Source organism: Anastrepha obliqua, chromosome 2, assembly GCF_027943255.1.
Source record: "Anastrepha obliqua isolate idAnaObli1 chromosome 2, idAnaObli1_1.0, whole genome shotgun sequence".
NCBI classification, from domain to species: domain Eukaryota; kingdom Metazoa; phylum Arthropoda; class Insecta; order Diptera; family Tephritidae; genus Anastrepha; species Anastrepha obliqua.
In genome coordinates this window covers 58,086,833-58,114,799 of record NC_072893.1, presented here as the reverse complement: position 1 = coordinate 58,114,799, position 27,967 = coordinate 58,086,833, and the positions used below count along the sequence as shown (strand labels likewise).

At 35.2% G+C, this 27,967-nt stretch overlaps 3 protein-coding genes across 3 annotated transcripts in view; 1 reads left to right on the top strand and 2 right to left on the bottom strand.

Moving 5' to 3' along the window:
- Nucleotides 1–4,733: 4,733 nt before the first annotated feature.
- LOC129239407 (uncharacterized) lies at nt 4,734–5,986 on the bottom strand. The gene is made up of 3 exons (XM_054874874.1): nt 5,877–5,986; nt 5,739–5,816; nt 4,734–5,664 (listed from the first exon to the last, which is right to left on the bottom strand). Exons 1-3 carry the CDS (start codon nt 5,880–5,882, stop codon nt 5,005–5,007), a joined length of 744 nt encoding a protein of 247 aa, XP_054730849.1. The 5' UTR covers nt 5,883–5,986; the 3' UTR covers nt 4,734–5,004.
- Nucleotides 5,987–11,001: 5,015 nt separating this feature from the next.
- Nucleotides 11,002–17,146, top strand: LOC129237248 (RNA-binding protein Ro60). Its single transcript, XM_054871841.1, has 7 exons — nt 11,002–11,283; nt 11,397–11,627; nt 11,698–12,534; nt 12,594–12,726; nt 12,877–13,064; nt 13,133–13,311; nt 13,506–17,146. The coding sequence occupies exons 2-7, from the start codon at nt 11,424–11,426 to the stop codon at nt 13,645–13,647; spliced, it is 1,683 nt and encodes a 560-aa protein (XP_054727816.1). The 5' UTR covers nt 11,002–11,283; nt 11,397–11,423; the 3' UTR covers nt 13,648–17,146.
- Nucleotides 17,147–22,154: 5,008 nt separating this feature from the next.
- LOC129239464 (dynein regulatory complex subunit 4) overlaps nt 22,155–27,967 on the bottom strand; it is a 38,362-nt gene continuing 32,549 nt past the window's right edge. The window contains exons 3-5 of the mRNA XM_054874966.1: nt 25,982–26,146; nt 25,525–25,828; nt 22,155–23,245 (exon numbers count right to left, since the gene is read on the bottom strand). Of these exons, the coding sequence (XP_054730941.1) occupies nt 22,327–23,245; nt 25,525–25,828; nt 25,982–26,146 (1,388 nt within the window). The 3' untranslated portion in view covers nt 22,155–22,326. The remainder of the gene's footprint in view (nt 23,246–25,524; nt 25,829–25,981; nt 26,147–27,967) is intronic.

Below are 27,967 nucleotides of genomic sequence, written 5' to 3'. Positions count from 1 at the left end.
CCTGTAATAAATTCGCCTTGGCTAGACAGCTGAAGCATACAAACAGACAAGCAATGGAGCACGTGAGGGTAAAATAAAAATTTCCGTCATTCAAAATAATTTTTTTTTAGTAAAAAGTTGAATGGTTAATATTGCGCCACCCGATTAATTTTGCGCCACCCTATATATACATACATACATACATATATTTGAAAAAACTCAATTTTTTTTGTTCTTCACATTTTCTCTACCAAAAGTGTTTTTAGACCAAAAAGTGACTTATAATTTGGGAACGTTTAGTAATTATTAAATTAAATCAACCAATTGCCGACGGAGAGAAACTCCACAATAAATGATGAGACATGTTCACGATTTTGGTCGCTTCTTTAGGAAACCGCGCTATCGCGATTTTTGAATTACCTTCTATAGCTTCTCAAAGCGCTAGAGATACTTTCCAAGATTCAAGTTGGTGTGTTTGTCGTAGTAGTCTTGCTAAGTCTAGCCTGGATCAGTGCCCCGACGAAACCATTTACAGGTGGATACAATAAATGTGCTGCAGCGACTTGATCGGGCCAGTAGCAGGAAAAGAAGTTGGATGAATGGGCGCATTTTTTTCACACATATATATTATGTTTGGACTGTCAGCATCTATCCTGGATAGGTAGAATTAAAATTTGTCAGAGATTTCACGTTCTCCAAATTCAAACAAATTTTTAGCGCTTGTTCAGGTTCTTAATGAGTTTTAAAGTTTCCAGGATGGTAAAATCGGTTTATATATTTAAAAATTCTGCAATGATAAAAGATTGAAAAAAGATAAATTAGAACAGAACCAATTAAAAAAAAATAGTATATATTAATGAAAACTTAAAAATATTTGCTTAAGGATCTAATTTTCTCTTACTTTTCATTTGAACATGAGTAATCAAATTATATATAAGTTAAGCCAACCGCAGTTGTTCTCGCCTAATTTATAAGACAATATGTGAAACTAAACACTTATCAGATATCCGTTAAAAAATATATATGGGGGCCGAGCTTAATGGCTGATTTTTTGGAAATAGTTCAAACGGCGATTTACCGCATCAGCCTGTGAAATGCATTTAAAGCGGACCTGCTATAACGAACACATTTCCATCTTGATGTGCATAAAAAGGTTAAACTCCTAATCCGCACATAACCCAATATTGCTTCTTTGAATTCCGACAAAATAAGAACGCTGATATATATAATAGCTAAAGAGAACGCGTCAAAAGATCCATGCCCTTCTCTGCCATTGTAATTAGAAGAAAATTTAAGGCGTTATATACAGTTAGAAGGCCGAAAAAAACGAAAATTTCCAGAATTTTTTCTGAAAAAAACTTTTAAATTGATTGATATAAAAATTTTCAACATATTATGTTATCTTTTAACTGTATTTTAAGCCTTAGTATTAGTAAAACTATTTATTTGGCAAGGAGTTACAGCTGATCTCCGGGAGCTCCTCTCAAAACAGACCACTATATCACTGAACTGGATCCTCTGAAATTAAAAAATATTTTTCAGTGAGCAAAAATCTTCGATTAATTACTAAAAAATATATTTAGAAGCTCGTGTTAAAATTTGAGACTAATCGGTTTAGCCGTTTTCGAGTAATGTTGGTCACCGACTTTGAAAACACCATTTTGAGAAAGTTTGAAAAGCACTTTCAAGCACTCTAAAATGGCTTTTCAAATTTGCGTGTAACTTCGAAAATATTCATGGGAACGGAACTAAATTTTCTGTGTGTATCTTAAATTTATTTACATTAAGGAAATAAAATAAAAAAAAGTAGATTTTTTGAAAATTCTAACTGTATATAACCCCTTAAGGAAAGTGTGGTACAGCGTCAAGTAAACAAAGGAAGTTTACGGATACTCCAAGGCGCATTCATTAAAGGTGGTGGCACTAGACCAACAACAATGTTCTGTACATTTGATTGTCAAAGCAAAGTATTGGGAAACTAGAAAACAAATAATGAATTCGCCTTGTTTCATTCTGAGCTGTCAGCCACATGGACACCGCGAAAGAAAAAAAAAAACAAATAAGCTGATTTACCAACACCACCTTTAATAGATTCGCCTTGGAGAGGCGAAGAGAATACTTTGGTTAATTACTTTAACTCTCTTCGCAAAATAGTAATTTTTCGCTAATTGGTTAATTGTGACTTTCAAATTCTAAAAAACTTTGCTAAGTAAATACGAAATATTTAATACATAGAACCCTTTGAGAATAGTAAATGAGGCGCTATATAGATATCCATAGAGGCACAAACAAATGTGCAGCTTTTTTCGTGCCGATTGAGTTTTTTTGTAAACACACATAAGTTAATAATTTACATTTCTTCTTTTTTTTGTCTTATTTTTTAGTTTTTAACTTTCTTTTTATTTAATATTTTTTTGATTTTTTTCGTTTTGTTTTAATCTTTTTGATTTCTTTTTCGTTTTTTCTAACATCTTTTTGATTTTTTGTTTTTTAACATCTTGGTCAAAGAAAACATTTATTGATATCTTTTTGATTTAAAAAAAATGTTTTAACATCTTTTGATTAAATATATTTTTTTTTATAACACCTTTTTTTCATTTTCTGTAAAATCTCTTTTATTTTGTTTTATTTTTATTCTTTAGCATCTTTTTGATTTTTTTCGGTTTTGTGACACCTTTTTTTATTTTTTTCATTTTTACGTATTTATAAACAAAATTCACAATGAATTCGCAATCTGGAAGAACGTGTACATAGGTCGTCAAAACACCAATAATTAGTGCAATGTTTAATCACATGCGCACATTGAAAAAAAATATATACACACATACATACATACATACACTAAAAACGCTACCACTAGCAAATTGGAAAAGCGGTCAAAGAGTGGATGCGTAGTAAAATGCAGAAATATTAATAAAATAAAATACAAGCAATTTTCAACATAAAGATGAATAAAAACTTGAAATGAACTATTGATATCTAGAGAACAAATGCAAAGCATTACATTTTACTTTATAAACTAAGTGCAATAAGAAGCTTAAGTCTTTGAATTAGTAAACCACTAGAAAATAAATTAAGTCAAATACAAAAACCAAAACAAAAAAAAAATTATAAAGCGATAAAAATTCAAATTTGCGCAAGTGCCAGCTGAGCGATAAAATTATTTACAAAATGATTACAGAAAATCTATAAGTAGTAAGAATCTAGCAGTTGTGACGTCAACCCTTTCGATTATTCGACAAATAAGGGGCAAAGCTGAGAAATAAGGATAGAACCAAAATAGCAAATTTACGTTAGTTTCGTAAGTAACTCATAAAATGGTTTAGCTGTGCAAAACATTAAATTTGCGAATCAAGAATAGATGAAGAAAAAACAAAACCAAATAACCGGCAACAACCAAAGAATATTTTCTTATTAGAGGTGGCAATAATTGTAGTTGGTAAACAGAAATAAAAGTAAAAATAAAAGTTAAAAAGAAAAAACAAAAAAATATATAAAAATAAAAATATTGAAAATTTGAACAACTAACAAATAGTGAAATATGAAAAATTCTTTAACATTTTAGCGAAATTTTTACCTTATACAAACTCCAAACTTAAATATAAATCAACGTTAAAGCGAAAAATAACAAACACATATAATTCAAATTAAAATTCACACTAAAATGCGTTGAGTACTGTAATCACGAAAATCGTGCTGCGTAAAATAAAACACAAACTCTGCTACAAAACTTCAAATTACTTCAAAATACAACAAATGTAATACGGAGCATGCCTACACATAAGCAAGCATAGAAAATAGTTGTACGCGAATAGCAGAAATAATTTACAAAATTAATGACTTAGATATTAAGAAATAAATCCGAGTTGAAAAGCAAAGCTTTGAGCTTGATAAAATAAGAAATTTGCTCAACCTTTTCCGTTAGGTTTACACCTGCAAGGCTAATTGGCAGAAGTTACACCGAAGAATTTTCTCTTAAAATCGATTAACATCACAAAATTAACACTTCATTTGAACAATTTTCTTAAGCGCCGCAGATGCAGAATAGCGAAATGTGCATGTATTTTTTTATATCTAAATAATTACACTGATTTTTACAATTATGTATTTAATATTTTCAAAGCTTTAAAACGCCACGCAATGAGCAACAAAAATCTCGTCAAAAATACATATGTATGTATAATATAAAATAATTTAATCACTAATATGATTATTATAAAGCCGAAAACGAAACTAACTAAAATCTAATATAAAATAATAAACTTATTATCTTTCACTTCACAACCAATGCTTCTTTTATGGGTTTAGAAATGCAAAATATGGCGTCGCGAGTTATGAAACGTCATTTGGGAATTTTCTATATGTTGCCTTAGTCAATATGGCCGTTTTGATTTTTTTTTTCGACGGAAAACAAATAGCTAAAGCCAAGAGTCCAGTATATGAAACCGAAGATAGTGAGAACAAACTAAGACAGGTTTTTGTGAATTACATTTGATTCCCAAATCTCATTATCAATACGCATCGAAATAATTAGCGCCGGTTGAACTCATCTATTTTCTAATTGTTTGAGGAGCATAAACATTCCCCATACAAGTTTGGGGAATGCTGCTGGAGTGACGGTCCTTGACCGGATATAAATCCGGGTCCTTCCGGTAACGTAGAACCGACTGTCGTTGGAATTGTCGCATCTCCTAATTACAGATACATATGTATGGATGTGTGTATGTGTATAAATTCAAATCAAAGTCAAGCCATTATTAACAAACAATCATTTTTTATTCATTATTTTCTGTAAGAAAAAGTTCAGTTTCGTGATGTATTAAAATATGTTAACTTTTGTTTTATTTTAGTTCACTTGGTGATTGTCATACAAAAGAAACTACGCTGTAAACTTAAAACTTACAAAACCAAACTATTCACTCTCATTCCTATTCTTAAATCAGCTAGTTATTTCGTCCAAATTGTAAGCAATTATTATTGTCTTTGTTATAGCAGCTTACTAAGCAATTGTCTTTGTCACTGCATCTAAACTACGTCTACGTGTTTTGTTTTCTTATGTCGCTGTAATGTACTCCTGGCAGGATATTGTTTAGGACACTCTTCACAGCGATGTGGAAAAAAGCCCATGTGTATATTAAGATGCGACTTTAGCGTAGAAAAAGAGCACAACTTTTTCTGGCAAACCTCACACTTAAAATACCACCGCTGCTTTTTGTGGCCGTTTTCACGTGGTATTTTCAACCACAAAACATTCTGATAACCACGATAGAATTGTGTATACCATATATCACCTTCATCATAGAATCTTACGACTAGATTAATGCGCGTATATCGATCGCAAGGTGTGTTAATCAATCTAATTTTTAATCCTTTTAACACCTGTTCTTTTAAAAGCTCGTCACCACTGGCACAAGCAACCGTCTGACGTCGTTGCTTTATAGATAATGGCCCTCCAGATCCATCTAGGTAATTGCCGTTTTTATCCTTTTCAATAGCCGACAAAGGCGTTTGAAAAACCGGTGTCAACTCCGATGCGTTATTAAATGGAATACTGGAATTGCGTCCCTGAAGCGTTGCTTTCAAATTATCCTTGAGTGGTAGTATCGAACTGCGGCATACCGTAGTGTGCGTTGTCTGTGTAAGTGTTTGTATAGATTTCACATCTTGTCTTGTCTGAGCAGTTAGCTGGGGACGTACAAATGTAGGTAAGTTCAAATATATAGCATTTGCTTAGATAAGCTTATCAAATAGCTGCTTACCGTTGCTGTAGTTTTAGTTGCAGTTGAGGCATCCAGTGCCTGCTGTGCGTTATATTTCAGATACTGTGAACGTAGAATCTGTTCAGGAAACTCATAATACAGTTATTAAAATTTCAATATTTAAGAACTGATACTCACTCGCATTGTGTTATTGATATCGAAACAGCTTTAAATAGCTTTTGTCAAAATACGGCACTCGATGTGAAACGAACAAATATTTTTTATGAATGAAAATTTGTCTTTGTAACGGTTTCTCCAGGGCAAATTAATTCATTCGAGAATTCGCTTTAGCTTTCATCATGTGATCTACCCAAGGCGAATTCATTGAAGGTGACTTCACTAGAGCAATAACACCATTTACTCCCATTCACGGTGACAAAATACGGAAGAGAACGCCTTCCGAAAACCGCTATTTCATTTTTCGAGCATTTGAAGACCAGTTAGCGTCATTTCTTCAAACAAAAGGAAAAGAAATTACTGGTTTTTAAATATTCAGTGAATAGCTTTGTTATATTGCGATTTTTAAATTAAACAAGCTATTAAAAATGTAGGGGTACGAGTTAAATTCTGCACAACTTATAACAAAACGTCCAAATGCAGTTTTTATGCATAAGGCAAAAAACTATGTCACTGGGTTTATTATATTTCTTGCGTTTTTTTTTTTTGTTTCCATTGCTTGTGTTAACTTTTCTTCTTCCTTTTGTTTCTCTATTCGCAGCAAATACACTAATGAAAACAAAGTGCGGCTTGTTATATTGTAAAGGCACAAATTAATATAAAGCTTCCAGATGTTGTTTGTTTGCGTTTACGCCGTGGCAGGAAAGTGTGAGTGTGTGCGCATAATTTCTTGTGTTTGACTGTTTCCATTGCTTTCGCCTACTCCACTTCTCCACAAACAAGTAATTCCCCTTCCTTTTGTTTGTTTATTGATGGACTCTTACGACACAGCGAATTCGGAAGGTGAAATCGTCTCCATCATTCTTGTTGCTATAGTGAAGTCACCCATTGTAGATTCGCCTTAAATTAACCAGTGCTACCAAGCTTTTACCCACACAGTGCCTATAAATGCTATACACACCAACGAATAAATTTGTTAGTTTTGGTGAAATTTCTCTTTTACGCACTTATTGCAGTGCTCAGGTAATTGAAGTGTGTTAATTTAATAATTTACATTTATTTCATATTTAACTTTAACAAAACAGTTTATAATATTATCAACGTTAATTAATAACACGTATTATATGGCCGCCGTAGCCGAATGATTGGTGCGTGATTACCATTCGGAATTCACAGAGAGAACGTTGGTTCGAATCTCGGTGAAACCAAAATTAATAAAAAAAACATTATTCGAATAGCGGTCGCCCCTCGGCAGGCAATGGCAAATCTCCGAGTGTATTTCTGCCATGAAAAAGCCCCTCATAAAAATATCTGCCGTTCGGAGTCGGCTTGAAACTGTAAGTCCCTCCTTTTGTGGGACAACATCAAGACGCACACCATAAAGAGAAGGAGGAGCTGGGCCAAATATCAAAAAACGGTGAACGTGCCAATTATATATGTATTTATATTATAAATACATAGGCATAATTCATTACAAAAACAAAAATAAAGATTTTTAAATGTAAACTAATACACGAGTTTTTATAGAAAACATGGGTAATTCAGATCTAAGGAAGCAGTACATACTTCATAACATTACTACATTAAAACAACTGAAGATTTCAGAATATTTATTTTGATAAATTTCTATTATTATTGTTATATTCATAAATATCTCTTTGGCAATAATCTAGGGTATGCATCAAGTAACTTTGAAGGGATGGTTGTTCAAACTGTACTATAAAAACGATTTCGCAAGATCCCTGATTCTTGTATGTTGTTTGCAACTCCATCGTCTATATTGTGGTGAGTCATGAACATTCGGAACACATCTGGCAACAATGCGAAACGAATGAGGAACTAAAAAAACATGAATTCCAGACGACACGAAATTTTGGTAGTTGTTAAATACATGTAAGTAGCCAGAGGTGCCCACAAGGTGTTGAGTCTTATGTTGAACCTGTAGACGCACAAAGATATATAAAGTGATTAAGCATTGAATTTAAATAAAGCCAGAAAGTTATGTTTATGAGTTTTATTTAGCAACCCGGTGATCGAACTCAGAGGAATTAGAGACAGAGGTTTAACGTTTAGGATTAATCAATAAATAAAAAGTGCTGCGGATAAAGTTACTTAATTGAAAGAAAGAAATTTGAATATCTCAATAAATTATTTAAAATTCATGTATCAGTGAATATTTTCTATTCAACCACACAGAATTTTGAAAAAATTATTTTTTTACTTTTTCCCTTCAGTTTTTAATATTTCAGACTTAAAATTCGTGCCAGACCATCAAATGCCAGTTTTCAAGCAGTTGATAGTTGTTTTACCAACTACGGATTAAATTGCCTAGCTTGCCACCGCAACGCTTCGTTACTTTCTGCTTAAGTGCTTTCGTTGGATTTACGAAAATAAAATATACGAAAAACTGAATATTGTGAACTGTCGAATATGATCGCCAGTGTGTACAGCACTTAACGTTAGGTAGAATCCTTAAACTGAATTTACATGAGGCAAAGGCACATCTGGATGGTAGCAGCAGTCGAGCAAAAACAAAAATGACATGAATATTGTTGTTGCTTGAAACTTCTAGACTGTCAAACTCAAACTGATCGGCAGACTATAGCTCACTGAGCTCTCTTTCTTAAGCACGTATGCACCATTTGAACATGCTAATGAAGAAAACAACAGAGTTTGACATTTTAGAGGTGAGATCAAATTATAAAAAAGTCTATTCGGTTGCCTTACTGTTACTACTTTGATAATGTGCCGTGGTATGAAGCGATGTGACCAATGACTTATGGTGAAAAGAATTCAGAAGGCATGACCAAGATCGACAAGTGTGTGAATACGTGGGAAATGAGCCAGCAGAATTCGACTGTCGAGTACATGGTGACGTGGCCGCATGCGCAGTTCTGCTGACAAAGCATTCCTGAACTAACAGTCAAAGTTACTCTCACAATTTTGCTTCGGATGGACAAACCTCAAGATATGGTAGAATGCAAGATTGCTCTGAAGAAACCCTCGCAAGGTATTTAATTGAGACTGAACTGCTTACAAATGACGTCATTCGCTCACAAAATGTTGTATGACGAATTACATAATTCGAACGGTAATTGGGGAGTGAATTACGAATAAGAGAGCGAATTATATGCCGTGGGAATATAATATTAAGGTAGGAGGAATATCAGGTTATTGATCCTACTCGCACATCTCCATTTTGCATTTAAAACAAAACGCCTAGTGGAGCCCGCAAATTTTACTAGTGAAACATATCTGACCTATCGCAATTCTTGTAGTTTGGCAACTCAATTTTCATTTTACCGCCACATTTGCATACGCGAATACAGCGATCCAAGGCGAATTTATTATAGGTGACAGCAACCACATATAAGTAAAATCCTACATGTATTTGTTGTTGCCTTTGGTACAAGCATCAAATCAAAATACAATACAATACGAATGTAAACATACCAATACATACAAACAAAGCATATCATTTTGACGTAAGCCATATCTATGGCGAAAAATTCCGCTGGGTGAATGCTGTCACCTATAATAAATCCACCTTGCAGCGATCCGATTTGCTTGATGCCATTTAAATATTAAGACAGCAAGAAGGTGCCCACGTGAGAAAACGGGACAAAGTTAAAGCAGAAATTTGACAGATGTTAAGCCACATCTAGTTGAAGGTTTAGAGTTGGGGTAGCTGGATTAAATGATTAGCATTTAGATATGTTACGCATGCAGCTACGAAAAATATAAATAAATTTTATAAGGCTTCAGAATTTAAAATGATAATATGAAACAGATGCCGTATGACGTCAATGGAGGATTGATTATTGGCTTCCAATGCTTCAGGAGTTTTTGATTTGTCGCCATAAGTAAATGGCTTAAGCGTTCAGGCGTTAAGTCGCATGAACGAGGGAACCAGTGAAAAGAACCACTTCTGTGAAGAAAGTTGTCACCAAATTGATTTGGGAATAAATTGATTGTCAAGCGCACCGTATGGCAAGTTGCGTCATCCTGTTAGTGGCTCCTTCTTCAATTTGTAAGAATTAAGCACCGATGATGCCGCTAGCGTGTAAACCGAACCAAAAAGTCAATTTTAATACATGAAATTGGTGAATCGTTAACGGCTTGAGGGTTGTCTTCGCTCCATATACACCAATTTTTCTTATTGACTTAGTCGTTTACCAAAATCATCACTCAACACAATTCTTCGATAAGAATGCTCATGCTCATGCACTAGGCCGATTATATTGACTTTAAACTGGATGATGGAAAAAGTGTTTTTTCTAGTAGCGGTTGGCCCTCGGCAGACGGACGCCCCAAATAGGATGAGGAGCTCAGCCAAACAACTAACAGAAGTGTAAGCGTGAATTATTTATTTATGTTTTTTTAACCGGATGAAGTTTTTTTTAATTAAGTTGGTACAATTTGGACTTGCCAAACCCAAGAGGCCTTCATTAAAGGTGGTGACACTAGACCAACAACAAAATTTTCACGTTTGATTGCCAAAGAAAAGTATTTGCTAAGGGGGAACAAATAATGAATTCGCCTTGTTTCACTCTGGACTGACAGCCACATGGACACGGCGAAAAAAAGTAAATCAGCTGATTTACCGATACCACCTTTAATAGGTTTGACTTGGCCAAGGCGAATTTATTACAGGTGACAGCAAACACATATAAGTAAAACCCTACATGTATTTGTTGTTGCGTTTGGTTCAAGCATCACGTCAAAATCAGGAGCAAATGTAAACATGCCAATACATACAAACAAAGCATATCATTTTGACGTAAGCCATACCTACGGCGAAAAATTCAGCTGGGTGAATGCTGTCACCTATAATAAATCCACCTTGGCCTTGGCTAAACCTTATTGAACAGATATGTCAAGATAGTTTGCCATTATCAAGTGTCAAACCATAGTTAACGATATCTGAAGCTCTCATGCAGCTAAATACACCCCATATAAAAGTTTATATTTGTATATATGTATTTTTAAAACCATTATTCTTGCTGTTGCTATTATTACTATTAGTATTCGTATCACTGTTATTATTTTACTGTTGTGAAGAAATCACACATGTCGGTAAATCGTCTTCGATAAATTATTCGTTTCCCGTATATCGATTAAAAGTTCCAACACTTCTCTCATCTCAAATTATAGCAAAATTCCTGCAATTTACATTTCACTACGGTTTGTGCGTTTTGCGCACTTCTTCATTTCATTCTTGAGTTTGTCCATTTTTGCATTTAAATAATCTGAAAGTTTACAAAAAAACAAACGAAAAAACCCGTCAACGTGTAACCAAATTGGTAAAGTATTGAAAATTGTTTTTGCGTCTCCAATTTAGGGCTGTGGTCGCAGTTGGCAGCAAAGCGGAGAGTAGATAGTGAAATTTGCTGAGTAGAAATCAGACCCTCGCTATAGCTTCGAAAACGTAAGTGGAGTCTAGTTAAATGTTTAGGCGTGTGAAGTATTTAAAAAATAAATTAAACCTGCTTTTCTAATTCCAATCTGTTTGCGTCTTCATCTTCTGTGCTAACTTTATAGTTCTGTGTTAAACGACCAAGCCTTTTGATGGAGTTTGACGCAAAGGTCAAGTTACAACGCTTTTGCTATCTTGGCAGATTTGAGCCCGTCTATATACATCTGCGTGGCTCAATCGATGTGGGTAATTATTGGCCGCAGTTACAGGTTCTCTGCCAAGCTTTGGACGATGCCGCAATGCTTTTGATTTTGAAGCAAGCTCTACAGGAGACCACGCTCGTGCGACGTGATGAGGTGAATATTAACTACTTGAACATATTGCAAATTATGACTAATTTTGTTACTTTCAATGCCAATCTTATAGTCGCTGTTCGTGTACGCGGTTTACTTAGCTAGCGATGTCGACATCAAATGGAAGACATCGTTGAGGAAAGCCTTTCCGGCGTTAATACTAAATGATAAAGATCTTTTCTTATTCTGCAAATATGCTACACTCATACAACGCGAGCAAAAACATAAGGGATTCACCAATACAGTACGTAAAGCCATAACATCCTGGTATGAGAATCAAACGCCGGAAGAGCTATGCCAAATGTGGCTTACGCATCGTGGTGCACATGGTTTTACGCACAAATCACTTATAAAGTTATGCCACATTAATGACGAAACCATCGGTGCTGTGGGTGTGGTTACCCCATTTTTCAAAACCTGTACTGAATTACTTAAAGCTTCTGAATCAAGTGACGACGCTGCAACTATTGAAAATCGTACAGATGCGAGCGCACTTGCCGATGAAGAGCAACAAGCGGCTAAATCCACTGTCGCAGACAATGAAAATACCAAAAGTAACACTGAAATATCACCATCAGCTGTCTTGTCCGTAAGCAAACTTCGCACAACCAAGAATAAGGCAGAGGCGTTGAAAATCATACGTAAATTTAAGTTACGTTACAATCAAGTGCCGGGACACTTGTTACGATTTGGCCCTGTCATGGAGGCATTAATACCAACAATGTCGTATTTGCAGCTGTTAAAAAGTTGGCGCAATTTGGCACGTTACAATCACTTTGATAATCCAAAGATAATGAAACTATGTCAAACATTATTCGAGAATAAGAAGCTCTTGCGCAAGGACAATATTCATCCAATTGTGTTTCTTATGCAGATGCGCGACTTGGGTATTCACAATGACTTAGCAAAGGTAGTATCACAAAAAAATCGCTATAATGCAGATTCAATAGCTGTCTATATTTTTTCTAGTTGGCGCCCAAAAGGGTTGAAGCGATGAAGATGCCACTGTTGAAGCAGCTGTACCAGCAGTCATTTGGTAACAACCAAAGCAATGGCTTGCGTATGCACATCACCATCAATATACAAAAGAATTACAGGAAAAGTAAGTGGAACACATAAACTTTCGTGCACTGTACCAATAAAAATTTTTGTGTTACCGGAGAATTACTTTTTCTTACATACGTACAAATATTTTCAATTGTTATAATCACGAATACCAAGTCGATTAACGTAATTTATTCACTAATTGCAGAAAATTTAAAGAACCACAAAAAATTGGGATTTCTTGAGGCCGCTGTAGCATTGGCCTTCGGTTACTATAAACAAGAAAAGGAAGTTGATGTATTCTATTGGTGCGATGAAAAACTTAGTTTGGGAAAAATGCTTTGGAAGCGAGAGATTACCGTAGAAGATGCGCTTGACGTGTGCAATGTGTTTGATGTAAGTTTCAATAACCTGTTTTCGACTTGTATTTATTTCACGTATTTTCTATATTTTAATGTATGCAGGTAACCAAAACCACGCAGCGTTTAATAGTGCCAATTTTACGCGCTATGGAAAGTAAGCAAGTGTATGATGTCTTCTTGGTTATTGTGCCCACAGCTGGTCGTGGTAATCCCAAACAAAGCTCTGAATTTCTTTGCAAATTTTTGGACAAATATCGCGAAAAGAGGAACCCGAAAGCAAAGTGAGTGTCTGTGTATGTGAATATTTATTGGAAAAGTAGGGTATTATGATGAATTGATATTAACATTTGTAAAATTAATCCATAATGCCGAAATGCCGGTGAATCTATAGCACAACAGTGACTTATTAGATTACCTGGCTGGCGCTCCATACACGTCTACTTGAACTCATTGATTACAATTGCTTCTCTCTTAGGTTCGTCATACTTGAGTTACTCAAGTTTCGCAAATCAATGCGTTATTCGGAAACACGCAATGAAAATATACTTGAAATTTGTGGCCTAGATGAGAATACCACAAATTTGATAAATAACTTTGCTTTGAATCGTTTTGGCTAAACCGATAACTCGAATCTTTTATCAACCACATAAAATGCTGGAAAACGCCTCAACAGTAAGCAAGCAGAACCAATTGACTAAGTATGCTCAGCGGGCAGGTAGAAAATAAAATACATCTTTCCGTTTATCCTTCCTGTGTGAGCACAAAAATAAAAAAAAGCAAAGAACGTTTAACATCAACATAGTGTAATATTGTGAGTGCGCGTTTTACAATTACACCACTTACCTAGTACACACACACATACGCTAATGATAACATATAAATGTTCTACTTATATATTTACCATATGAAGAATATGTATAACTAACTGCATTATCAATATTAGCATAGATTGTAGTGTTCATAATTATCAGAGATAATTCTATTGGACATTTTTTCTTTATTCTAAAATTTAGTGGTAAATGTTCTTGTTTGGTTTTATATTATTTGGTGAAATATTGCATTTTTCTTTGTTTTTAATTCATTAATTTAAGTCTTGCTTATTATATTTTGTTACTCACGTGTATACCTCCTCTTTGAGAAAATATACCCAAGTGGTATGATTTATGATTTCTTATTTATTTTTAATTACAAGTTGATTCAAATTAAATGCAAATATATTTATGCTTGACGCAATTGTTTTATACATTTTCTGTTATACATATGATACTAGTTAAAATACAGCCGTTCAAAACGTACTTTAAAAGTAATGAATAACTGAAAAGCCAAACAAGCAAAAAATAACGCAATTGAGAATTTTGAACACAATACTATTGAATATATACAATCAAATCAAAATTGATCGAAATCATACACGAAACGTACCCATATGGATGCTAAACTGAAATGCCTTAAGAAAATGCAAAATCGCAAACAATTCGAAATGCAAACTACCACTTAAGTTAAACCTAATTAAACTGAATTATTGTAAATTTCAATTATACTTTGTGTGCGTAAACAAACGATAAAAATTGACTAATGAAATTATTTAGGTAAACGCGTGTAATTGGCACCAAAATGCGTGATGAACATACCTACATAAAATGCATATACATACATACATATGTATAAAATTAGTACTCAAAAAACGAAAACGAAACAAAAAAAAACAAAAACGAAAACAAAACAAAAAAATAATATTAAAACTGATACTGAAAAACTGAACTGATTCGAAATAGAAAACAGAACTGACAAAACAAAATTTGTTTGGTATTTACAAGTGATTTTTAATTTAACAAACAATTTAGTTTTAGTATCGAATCTTATTTATACTATAAATACATACACATACATGCATACATACATATACATTACGAAACAAATTCACCTTTACACACACCGACACACACTTAAAGTAATTTGTAAAATGTAGCAGCTGTGCTAATTGGAATTCAAAATGCAGTGAGACGTTTCAATATTCTCGCACGGAGCGCGGCGCGGTGATACAACCCAAATTAAGACTTATTATCTTAACAATTTATTTCTGGACCTTATATTACTTAAGCATAAGTTTTTAATAAGGAAAAATCTTAATTAAGAAATAGTGTAGTTTGCTAAATATTAAATACTTTTATGCTGCCTGCTCGTTTGTAAAAAAATTCCTAAAAATATGCACAGCCGGAAATTTTCACGCCGCCTCTTAGCGAATGCTGCGAATCGAACGCCCAACGTCGAAATTCCAATTAGCAGCATCTAATTGTAACAACAAAACAACAAAAAAGGAATCTCATTAAATTGTGTTAAAATAAATAAATAATCATAGAAATGTACGCGAAACAATAAATTCAGTATGAAGGGTACCTAGTGAAGTAACGACAGAGTTTAAATAAAAGAAATATTTATATCATAAACAATGCTGCCAAATTCCAAATTGTAACACGCAATATAGTCCCGAATTCTAAGTGGAACACTCGACTAAATATAAAACAACACTGCAAACGCATTAGAAAGTTAGTAGTTTATATTACATGAAAATTATGCAAATTACACACATACATACATACATATATGAAACTGCAACTGAGTGAACAATAAACTAAATAAATTTAATTACTTAAAGTAAATAGTGAAATTTTTGTATTGACAAACAACTGAAATCTACGACTGCCTTTAAAAAACTGGTTAAACCGCAACAAAAGTAGCCACAAGCAAATAATAGAAAAAAAGAATATAAATAAAATTACAGTTACTTGATAAAGCAAATGCATACATAGAACAATGAAAATTTCGAAGACTACGTGCCATTCCAGGAAAAAATACTAATAAAGAGCCGGAAAATATTTGAATATTCAAAATTTGCTTATTTTATTATTGATATTCAAAAAATCGGCAAGTCAGCTGGTTGTATTGTTGTAAAAAAAATTATAAAATTAGTAGAAAGAAACGGTAAACAATAAAACAAAAAAAATGAATTTAATAATATTATATTTGAAAATGTAGCTTTTAATTTATCTACAACCAACAACTACCAAATTGAATGTGTGAGAAATGAGGTGTTTATAATTAAAATTAAAATTTAATTATTATTTGTACGTACGTTTATTTCCTTTATTAATTTAAGTCGTAAGCATATTCACAAAAACAAAAAAAAAAACAACAAATACCACAAGAACATAGAAATTTTGCAAAATTTCCAAAACATACATCTGTGAAATAAACCGTTGTGATCGCTAAGAAATTTAAAGCAAATATTAATTAAATGTAAAACGAACGATATAGAAATGAAATTATGAAGTATTAAAATGACTCTGAATAGGAAACAAAAACGAAAACCGAGAAAAGAAAAACATACAAACAAAATAAAGCAAAACCAATTTTTGTTACCGCGTTGAACGAAATTGCAATAAAAGTAAAATGAAGAATTTCACAGATACTCACAGATACATACATACATATAAGCAACTAAAAATAAGCAAAATTCAAGGTTAGGCAAACATGAATGCAGACGACGATAGATAACATAGAAAACAAATCAAGCGCAACCGAAAAGTACCTTTCAAAACTCCGATAAATCCTCAAAATTTACGCAAAACAAATAAAAGTCTTAAAACGAAATAGCAGAATGAAAAGTAGAGTAAACGAATTAAAAATTAAAACCTCAGTTTTTTTTGCCTTCGTATCGTTTGCCTCGTTAAACTCGAAACAAAAAATCAACAGAAAAAACCAAGAAAATAAATCAATTTTTAATGTAAGAGTTTAATTAAAATTAAATTAAATTTAATTTTTACTATTCTTATTTTAAGCAATTCGTTGAGAAATAATAAAATTGTTACAATCGAAAATGTGCATAGCTGTTAGAATATAAACAGTCTTATAAACAGAGACACACACACACACATACACACACACGTACACATTAAACGGCCCCTTCCTTAGATAAACACACACGCACCCATATGTAAATGGAACAACTTCTTCAAAAAAAAAAAAAAAAAAAATAAAATAGAACCGTTGCAAACTGTTGTGATATTTTCAAAAACAATGTACGAGTATTAAAAATGAATTATGTAAAACAAAAAACAAAGGCAAATAGCAAAAGGAAATCGAAAACATACATACATATTCGCAAGTGTACACCCAAAACACAGTAAATTGATTCAATTGAATATACATACATATATTTAATGCATTCATACATACATACTTACATCGCCGCAAGTAATTAAGTTATGCGCGAGAATATAGTTTCATTTTCCTTATGCTAAATTATAAAGCGAAATGTTAAAGAAAAATAAAATTCTGTATAAAAATTAGTCTATACATGCAAACATACATATATTACTATTATTTAATTTTTTTCTACATATTAGAAATTGTTAAGCTTATCGCATGAGTGAGCAAGGCCGGCGGCAAAATAAGTAGAAAACCGCGTGAGAAATTAGAGTAAAACGAAGTCGAGTATTTTAAGGCAATATGACACAGATTTAAAAAATATACATTTTGACCTCTGAAATATGTGTGAAAATACGAAAAAAAAAAAGTAATTGTGGCGAAGCTCTTCAAGGAAGGAGATTAGTAAAACAAAACAAAACTTATGAGAAAAAGCAAAAAAGCATAAAATTAAGCATATTGTATCTGCATAGATATTAGCATTTAAAACAAGAAGAAGATACATAAAAGAAACGAAATTAAGAAAACTTAAGCAAACTTTGAAAAATAAGACGAAAGCAAAAACAAAAACAAAAACGAATATGACACATGACACAATTTTTCCATAAAACAGCCTGAATAATTTTATATACAAAAATTCGAGTTGTACATGCATTAGCATCGTTTTTTTACGTTATCTTAAACAAAAAAAAAAAAAAAAAAATTACATATAAATTAGCGCTGTACGTGACTTCTCATTAGTTTGTCACGGAATTACTTCACATTTGCATAGATTTTATTTTTAATCGAAATTATTTCGCAAAAATCGAATTTAGTTTACATATAAAAACAAAAATATTTCAATTTAGAAAAACAAATGAATTTTATCATACAACATATCTCAATTAATTTTTTTCCTACAGTGGCTACCAATGTGATTTATTTTAATTTATTGCAAAATTTTTTCGTTTATACTTTTTCAGTTTTCCTCTAAATGTTGTCAAGTAGAGTTGATAAAACCGTTGAAAATAAATAAAAACAAATTCCAATTCCCATTTAAACAGCTGAAAAGCAAAAACAGTGTTTTATTTATGAGAAAAAAAAAACATGCAGAAACAAATCATATGGAGCATCATAATCAAGCGGGGAATAACTCTTGCCAACAGGTGTTATTTTGGGGTCAGTAGGCAATTGAGAAGTAGAGCTCTCTCTCGAAGGATCAAACAGACACTCTACATAACGCTATACGACGCAGAAGTATAGACGATATACACAGCAGATGAGGAAGTTTTGAAAGCTTTCGTGAGAAAAATCATCCGTAAGGGCTTTGGCCTCCTCTGCGTTGGTGAGGAGTATCTTGCACGGTGGAACAGCGAGCTGTATGAGCTATATAGGGGCATGGACATAAAGCGTGGATACAGCGGCTACGCTGGCTTGGCCATGTCAACCGTATGAACGAAGACGTTCCAGCAAGACAAACCTGTGAAACGGTACCCCAAAAAGGAAGATAAAGAAGAGGGAAAACCACATCTTCGTTGCTGTAAGACCTGTCAGCGCTCGGGATTTGTAACTGGCATCAACGAGCGCAGGATAAAAACAGATGGCGGGCTATTTTGGATTCGGCTAAAACCCACATGAAGAAATCATACGAAAGTTTTTGTTTTTCACCTAAAAGCATATCTAGTAACACCTGGTGAAACTATTTTTAAAAGTGGCGCTAAGATCAAATCGTAAACCGGCGAATTTGAAAGAATCTGCTGATGAACTGACGTAGCTGGGGTAATGAAAACGATTTGTTTATGAAAAAACTGAGAGTGTGTTGGTGATATACGAAAAAAAATCTAATTAGACGTGGTGCAGACCCCTCCAAAAAGCTTTTCATCGTGATAATCTATCATCCTTGTTAGTGACAGTAAATTGAACTCTGTATTTCTTGCCATTTTACCGTTCACCATCAATTCACTTACGTCATAGCAACGCTTCCAAATTGTGCACGTTTATTTCGAAAATAAGGCGCTCTGAATCTATGCGGCAATATTGTCTAATTTTCAATGTAAGTTTTGCAAATGTTTAGCGTTAGAGCAAATCAGCGAAACATTTTATAAGATCTTCATGACAAGATGCTCGTCAGATGCTTTATTCCTTGTTTTTAATTTCGATCATAAGCCACGTTTTTTCGCAGAAAACTTTGACTTCTTGAATTTTTATATTTTCGTAACAAATAAGCCACTGTTACGGATTTCCAAGTTATTCACTCCTAAATTTATTGAAAAACTCATTAAAACCTCACTTGGAGCAAAAGGACTGTTACTCCACAAGGACATCAGCAACAGCCACACCGAGGACACCAACCTAAGCCTAAATCTTGAGATCAAACGTTTTCGATTTTTACATCAGTATTCGAGCAGATGGTTTTTGGGTAAACTAGCGGTTTAGTTTCGTATTGAGGTGACAGAAATAGCGGGCGAAAAGGAAGCTCTGTCGTCTTGATTGAGATAAACATTAATCAAGTTACTTAAAATTGAATGAAGCCTTCAGGATTAGTTCTAGTTAATAAAGCTAAATCAAAATACGTCAGCGAAAATAAGTCTATATTTCCATGCAAGCGGAATATGTTAGGTTTTCCAAAAAAGTCGGAACGTATCGGGGCAAGTTCCCCATGCTGCGACACAACGGGCTATGAACCTCAGTGTGTCCCATAGTGGACAACCGCTACAAGCTGATCGAACCTTCGCACAGACAAGTACAATTTTCAATGAGTCCTCTGCATATAAACGGCAGAATTTGAGCAATGGCTTGGGCAATGTTGACTTTGAGCGCAAAGGCCGAATGCATCTTAAACACATAGACCTTTGAATTCAAAACACTTCAGAAGAAAAAGTCTGGTGGATGGCCTATTTATGTCCCCTTCGCGAGAGCTAACCTAACAATAAAATGAATAAAAAACAGAGAAAGCTGAAAACTTACTTAAAACGCAAAACAAAAATCGGGCTCTTGAACTGACATTTAAAAAAAGTGGACACAGAAGCAAAAAACAAAATAAAATAATCTTTAAAATCAAATATCTTCAAAACGATTAAGTTTGGACACCATGTGATATAACGAAATTAATCAGAAATGTCATAAATAATAATGTTGAAGTTCGAATACTGGCGAAAACGACAAAGGAGCAAATTAACCATCAGGGAGCTGTTGATTCAAAGATGCAAAGCTGGTCCCAAAGGATCTGAATTTCATGCAAAAAATGGACCTCGTTGATATCGCCAAATACATGATTTCCAAGGCTGAACCCGATCCAACATTCGTCATTACTGGAGACGAGACGTAGGTTTATAGGTATGACACGCAAACTAGACATCATGCGAGTGAGTGGAGAGCTCTGAATAAATTAAGACCAAAAAACCGCGTCGTTTTCAGTAAAAAAAGAAAGCGATGCTCACGGTTTTTATGGACTACAACAGTATTGTACACCATGAATTTTTGCCAGAAGGTCCGACAGTTAATGAGGACTATTACTCGAGCATTGTGTGATGTTTACGTGAAGTAAAAATTAATTCGCCAAAAAGGAAAGGATTTACGGAGAAACAACTGGTGGATTTTTCCACCCTGTTAACGTATCGTCGCACAATGTCATCACTATCCGTGAATTTTCAATCAAGAACGGAACGAATACCATCCAATAGTCATCGAATTCACCTGATATGGCTCACTGTGATTTTTTTCCGTTTGATCGAGTCAAAGAACTATTCCGGGGATGCGTTTTAACAGCTGAAAGAAAGCAGTGGAAGTAGACGGCACTGAGGCTGTGCCAAAAATAGAGCTCCCGAAATGTTTGGAGAGCTGAATCAAACGCTGACATAAGTGCGTTGCAGTTGATATATATAAATGCAATTGGCGCGTACACCCTTTTTGGCTGTTTGGCCGAGCTTCTCTTTCTATTTGTGGAGTGTGATGTTGTTCTACAAATGGAGGGACCTACAATTTTAAGCCGACTCCGAACGGCAGATATTTTTATGAGGAGCTTTTACATGGCAGAAATACACTCGGAGGTTTGCCATTGCCTGCCGAGGGGCGACCGCTATTAGAAAAATGTTTTTCTTAATTTTGGTGTTTCACGAAGTTTCGAACCTACTTTCTCCGAATGGTATTCACACACCAACCCATTCAGCTACGGCTGTTGCAGTTGATGGTGAGTACTCAATATTACTTTCGAGGAATAAACTTGTATTTTGAATTTTCTGAATATATGCCGGGAACTTTTTGATCAATGTGGAATACGCTTCCCAAAACATTCCGGATTACGATATAACCGGCCGGGTATATCTCTCTCTCTCCCTGCATATAGTTGCAGGTAAATGGGTAACCAAAAAACTTAAAAAATCCTAGCTGAAATAAATGGGTTTCCCAAAATTTCGTTTACCTTCCAGCTTCTTATCTTCTCACCTACGCTTTAATTTATCATTCTTCTTTCCGGCCATTTTCAAGTTCAGCTGCAGTTGGCTTCGATCATAAACTCTTCTTATACTTGTGTGTGTGAGTATACTAGATACTTTCCAGCTTACCGTTAGTTGGCCAATGGCCAAGATATGCAGCAGCCAAAACATAGTTAAAGCAAACGCCAACACCATTACCACAACCAATACAGAGTGAAATTTTTGAATAATGGACTTGCTTGCATGCAACTGACGCGGACATGCCATCTCCACCATCCCCACCGTGCTGCCACCGGCTTCACACTATCCGTAACGGTGCTCTGCCTGCATCCGCATCAATGTGCCAGTAAATCATCGCATATAAAGCGAAAGTTTCCATTCATGCGCTGGGCTGAGCAAAATACTAAATATAAAAAAAAATTACGAACATGCAAAAAAATATCGCACAGATACGCACACCCACACACACGTGAGTACATACATAAATATATTTTTAAAAGTATGCTTGCATGTATTTTAAAGTGAACAGCAAAAATGGCATACAGTCCATTAGCCTCTTGTATTAATGCCAACTTAAAGAAGTGAATGTAGTAAAAAGCAAAAAAAAGAAAAGGGGGAAAATCACAATAACCAAACCGATAAGCGCGTCTACACCGTCAGCATGTTGGCAGGCATTTTTCATTGATTCTTGGTCACCAGGCCAGCTGGGCCGCATAAATAACGATGCTTCTCCGACAAGCGCAACGGCTCGAAGCCCAATTCGTCTTGCGGTATGCCAAATTGCAGCAGCTTCGATTCGTACGTGGCGAGCAGATCGTCGTGCGCTTTAACGACGCGCACCAGCTCGTATCGTAGATCATCGATTAATTGGTTCTTCTCATCAAGTACCGAATTGATTTGCTTCTCCAGACTTTGTTTTGCATCTCCGGTAGCACCGCATATGGATTGTGTCTTCTTTAGCAAGATATCACGTTTCTCACTTTCGCGCTCCATCATGCTGATCTTGCGCTCGAGCAGCACATTCTTCAGACCCGTCTTTTGTTGCAACTCCATAACAACTTCATCGAATTTCGCTTTGAGATCTTCGCGTTCCGTTTTCAGCGTATCATTTCGCAGCAGCAGTGTCTCTGTTTCCCACGTTAGCGACTTTAATTGTTTCTCAATGTAAGTGTTGCGTGATTTAAGTCGTGCCAACTGATTGCGATCGCGTTCAAAGTGCTCCATTTTGCGACGCAAGTCGGCAAGTTCGGCTTGAGCTGCATCTAGTGGTTCTTTAAGTTTGCGATTCTCTGCGAGTACTTCGGTAGCGGTGCGCTCACTGCGCTCCGATTGTTTGCGCAACACTTCAAGTTGATCCTTCAAGCTGCTAATCAAACCCAAATTGTTTAGTGTGATGTCGTTGTAGTAGTTCTTCATGTCGTTAAATGCGGTGTCGTGACTATCAATCAATCGTTGAATCTGTGTGTTTTTACGCTCCTCCACTTCGAACATTTGCATGCGATAGACCAGCTCTATCTCGTTTCTCAGTGCCTTCATCTTCTCTTCATGCAAAAGTTCCATGTCTTTTGCTTCTCGTTGGAATTGAATGCGCGCTTCGCTGGTAAGAGAAAGAAGTGAAAATAGTTGTCTCAGTTTTTTATTCAGTGGAATAAATTTAGGCTAAGTAAGAAGTACAAAATTTAGTAGTTTTACCGAATCACGGAGAACACCGTTATTTACTAAAACCTAGAGTTAAACAATCGTCTGCTTTTGAAATTCCACAACTCAAATCTGATTCGGTTTATTTTCTTAAAAGTAAAATCAAGATCGGTGAGCCCAATTAATGAATGAGGATGGGACCACTGGGTCAAAAGCGGATTACTAAGGTTGGTTTCGTATTCTCAAGATAACATATATGTATGTCATATACAGTGTGGTCCATATTAATATTAAAATTAAATTAAATGTTATTTTGACAGTGACAGCGCTCTTTCCTGTTGGAAATCTTGACAGAAAGAAAAAGTATCGTATTTTCGTGGAATCGCTTGAACAATGTTGGGAAATATTGCAAACTTATTTCAAAAGTCAATGTTGTGTAGCTTAAACATTGAGAAACGAAAAATCATCGTTTCTGACGAAGTCCATTTTCTATATTAACAAACAAAACTGTCGCATCTGGGCATCAGAAGATCTTATGATTGATTCACGTGATTGTCGACAGGCATTTGTATCTTCAGACAATTTGGTTAAGAGTTTGGAGCGGTGGCATTTTTTTTTGGAAATGCCGAAGTCTCTTGGTCGAAAATTTAAGACGTGAAATTGGATAATCTTTGGTTTGACTATCTTGGTGCGCCATACCATATAGCCCATACCACAATCGATTTTTTGAATTTTTGTAAACCCCGGTAATCGTGTTATCAGCCGTCTCGTCAAGGCTGCGATTTGATTTCTTTTTTGGAGCTGCGATTAGATTTCTTTTTTGTGAGATGAAGAACCGATATTATACGAACACTCCAGTAACAATGCAGACCCTTAAGTTGAATATCTACAAAACCAATCGTGAGATAGAGCCAGAAACCATCACTCAGCCCTTGGAAAGTTGAGTTAACAGGATGCGATACTGCGAAGCCAGCCGTACCCCATAGATAAAGGCAATGTTTTTCTTTCGAATAAACTAATAATATACCGAATTATAATTTTGTTAATCTTTTGGAATTTTAAAAAAGAAACCACTAGAAATCACTCTGTGCCCTGCTGATACAGCCGAATAACTATAAAATACGCGCGATTAAATTATACAAAGAAAAATAAGTGAACAATTTTAGACAGGTACAGACTTATTTGCTCAACCTAAATTGCCTTGAATACTTTTACATTTCAGTCTCGTCTAGTCTACTGCAAGATTATGACGCGATAAATAATCGCAGATGTCCTTCAATGAAATGTCTTATAAAATCAATAAAGTCTTATAAGAAAAACAAGGAGCAGGAAACACTTTAATTGAGAACTGCCACCCCTGCTCATTACACTAGAGAGAAGGCATTTCAAGACTGTTTCAATTGGTCAATTAAAAAACTTCCTCGTACATGTAGAACAGTTTTTCCTAGTACCGGCACCTATATTTGAAGTGAAATAAGTTACTCAAAGAGCTATTATAGATTCAAACAGGAAGCATAGGAATGGAACTCCATGACATTATTCGCTATATTTCGACACTCTATTGAAGAAAACATCGTGAAAGTGGTAACAACTCAATTCGGACTCCGCTGGATTTGAAATTAATATCAAAAAACTGCATAGGCCCTGCATGGCTACTTATGTCTCACTACGATTGAAGTAGAAGGAAGATATGTAAATAAAAAATGAAAACTCCGAGCTCAATATCAATCATGATGTGATCTAAAGGAGAAGCCAATAATAGGCCGTTAATAAGCCTTCAGTGAATCCCAAGGAATCAGCTGATTTCCTGACAACGGCTTGATAGCGGTTTGTTTACAACAGAGAGCGGCAAAAACTGAGATTGTGTTGGTGATGTATGAAAAAGTCTATACAGCCATTGCCCATGTTACCTCGTTGCTATCTGAACAACGACTGATTGAAAGAGCTCAAGAATAAGTGTGGAATGAGGGAGATAATTGTTCTGCTAAGCCTCCATAACATAGCAGCGAAAGTTACTATCACAATTTTGCTTCTTATGGCCAAATCTTATATCCTATTATTCCTGAATATCAATTGGATTCCATCTGTGGAACAACATCAAGATGCACACCACAAATAGGAGGAGGAGCTCGGCCAAACACCAAAAAGGTGTACGCGCCAATTATATATATATACATATATATATATATAAATTGGGTTTATTTTCGGACTATGTCCTTTATTCTAAAATCTACTTACGCCATTTCATCGTTATGCTTCATTTTCAGCTGTTGTGTTTGTAGTTCATGCGTTTCCTCCCGTTCGCGTAGCAATCGCCGCAATTCGCGTTTATCCTTAAGCAACTCTTGCTCCTGTACATCATGATACTCTTGTGATAACTTCAATTGTGTCATCGCCTCAGCGCGTATTTCGCCAATTTTGTTCTGATTCTCATATTGCAGGTGTTTCATTTGTTGCATAATGTGTTTGGTATCAACATCAGCCAACTCCTGTGCCATTTCCACCTCATGATCCTTGTTACGCACTTCAAAGCGAGTTTCCTCTATTTTGTGTGGCAAGTTTGGAAGAAGCAGAAACATTAATTTGCATGGAAAACAGGTAGTAAAGCAAAAGCACGAGTTGTGTGCATGCGAGTCAAATGTGGGTGGTTCACATACTCGTATACGAGATGTATATATATATATGCCATACATACCCAATTGTCCTCTCGTAATTTCCCAGAATGTACGTATTTTATCGCGTTCCAGTTGAAAGAAGTTTCTCTCTTCACGTTCGCGTTCCATCTCCTCTTTTAGTTTGAGCGCAAATTGCTCCAGCTGGTCTCGCGTCATGGTGGACGTGTCCACGCCATCAATTAACACTGAAAGCAGTAAGTGAATTAAATTGAAGCTAATCGAAATCAAATCAAATAGCAAGGAATCGCAATTCAATTGCTTTTGTCGAATTAGGATACGTGTTGAAGTTTTTTTGAGTTTGTGTTTGTAGTGGTTTTATGTAAGTGCATTGGTTGCTGGGCGTCCGAATTTACGGTGATGACAAGGACGTTTATAGGTGGCCAAATATGTAGTTTTGTATCTTACATCAGGGAGAGAGAGCTCTATTAGAAGAGTGGGTTGGAATGACGCTTAGAGAGCTTTAAAATTCAAGTGTTTTAAATTACTTCTCTATTAACTAAAAGGTGTTGCATTCAAAGTCAGTAAAGCTCTGCAATAATTGCCAATAATTGAGATTTATTCCAACTTTTAAGTTAGTTGTGCCAAGCGATGCGGGTGATTTTATATTCGACTTTGATGTTGACCTTGGTATTGACAGATGGGAACCTGTCGATGAGTTCTTTGACAGTTTTCTGTTTTGAGAAGCCAGTTGTGTGTTACAATCTTCCAAAATAGAGGTAAAAAACAGAAAATTCAATGCATCCTTCATTATGATAAAAATGGAAAAGCCGAACTGGCACCCAAAAAAATGTATGCAGTTTATATGCAGCACCGTATCGAATGTAATATCAAAGCGGTGGTTCCAAGGATTCCGTCCTTGTAATAAGGTCGTCGAAAGTGAGACACTCTCTGGTAGGCCAATCGATGAAAAGCTTGCCAAAATCATACAATCACCGGCATGCGAATACTTATTCCATTCCTTAGAAACTGAAAATTAGCCAAAAAAACCATTTGGAACCATTTGCAAAAGTCTCTTTTCAAGAAGAAGCTAGGTATATGAGTGTCCCACCAAACAAAATAACTTTTAGGACTGAATTGACATCTGCGATTCTTTGCTGGAGCGTAAAGAAATTGAGCCGTTTTCGGATCAGATAATAACTGCCGAGGAAAAATAGTTGGTTTTTCAGCTGGCCAGAAGATCGCCATGACTGGATTAATATCATACAAAGTAAAGTTTTGCTGTGTGTTTTTGTTTGGATTGGAAGAGCATCAGCCAGTATTAGTTACTCTCATTGGACTCTCAAATATTCAATTTATATATCTTCTTTAGGGGCACATAGTAACTCCTCTCCTCTTATTTAACCTAGCCTTATCCGATTTCAGATCTGCTCTCCATGTGCAAAGTCTCCAGGTCACGCAGTTCTGAGTCGTTCCTTTGCTGGCGTTTCTGCAGTGCATGCAATTTTCAATGGTATTTTCAGGTTTTTGGTGGTCTGCCTGGCCTTCTTTTCGCGACCTCCATCTGTAAAATTGTCTCACTGGGTGTCCCCTGGCCTTCTCACTACATGACCATACCAGCGTAGGCGGCGATTGGAGCAACTTTATTGCTACCAAAAATAAAGGTGTTTTGAATCTTGTCCACCAGTGTAACGCCGCTGGCCCACCTCAGCATCCGCATTTCGATGGAAAATGGTTCACAGCGAGAATAACTATTATATATAGCCAGTACACTATAGGTGGTGGCCAAGCTGTGGTGAGCTGGCCGAAAAGTTGACCAAGACCGGATTATTAGCAAGGAAAATTTTGCTGAGGGTTGGGTTGGATTGGAAACAAATTACTCCTCTATCAGCTTTTTAAGCAGCATAGTTTTGATGGTACAAAACTGCTCTTAAGGGCGACAATTGAAAATTAGTTTGTCAAGTTGAGAACTTATTCCACCGCAGAGTCATGAAATTGCTTTTTCAAAGGCTATCGAATAATCCTAGCGAAACAATTTTTGGAGTTTTCTACTTCATTTAATACCCTAT

Bases quoted from the DNA above. Each gene is read 5' to 3' on its own strand.
- LOC129239407 (XM_054874874.1), bottom strand. The intron at 5,665-5,738 runs GTAAGCAGCTAT...GTACGTCCCCAG, and splicing joins CAACTAAAACTACAGCAACG to CTAACTGCTCAGACAAGACA.
- LOC129237248 (XM_054871841.1), top strand. From the start codon at position 11,424: ATGGAGTTTGACGCAAAGGTCAAGTTACAACGCTTTTGCTATCTTGGC. The intron at 11,628-11,697 runs GTGAATATTAAC...CCAATCTTATAG, and splicing joins CGCTCGTGCGACGTGATGAG to TCGCTGTTCGTGTACGCGGT. The intron at 12,727-12,876 runs GTAAGTGGAACA...CACTAATTGCAG, and splicing joins ACAAAAGAATTACAGGAAAA to AAAATTTAAAGAACCACAAA.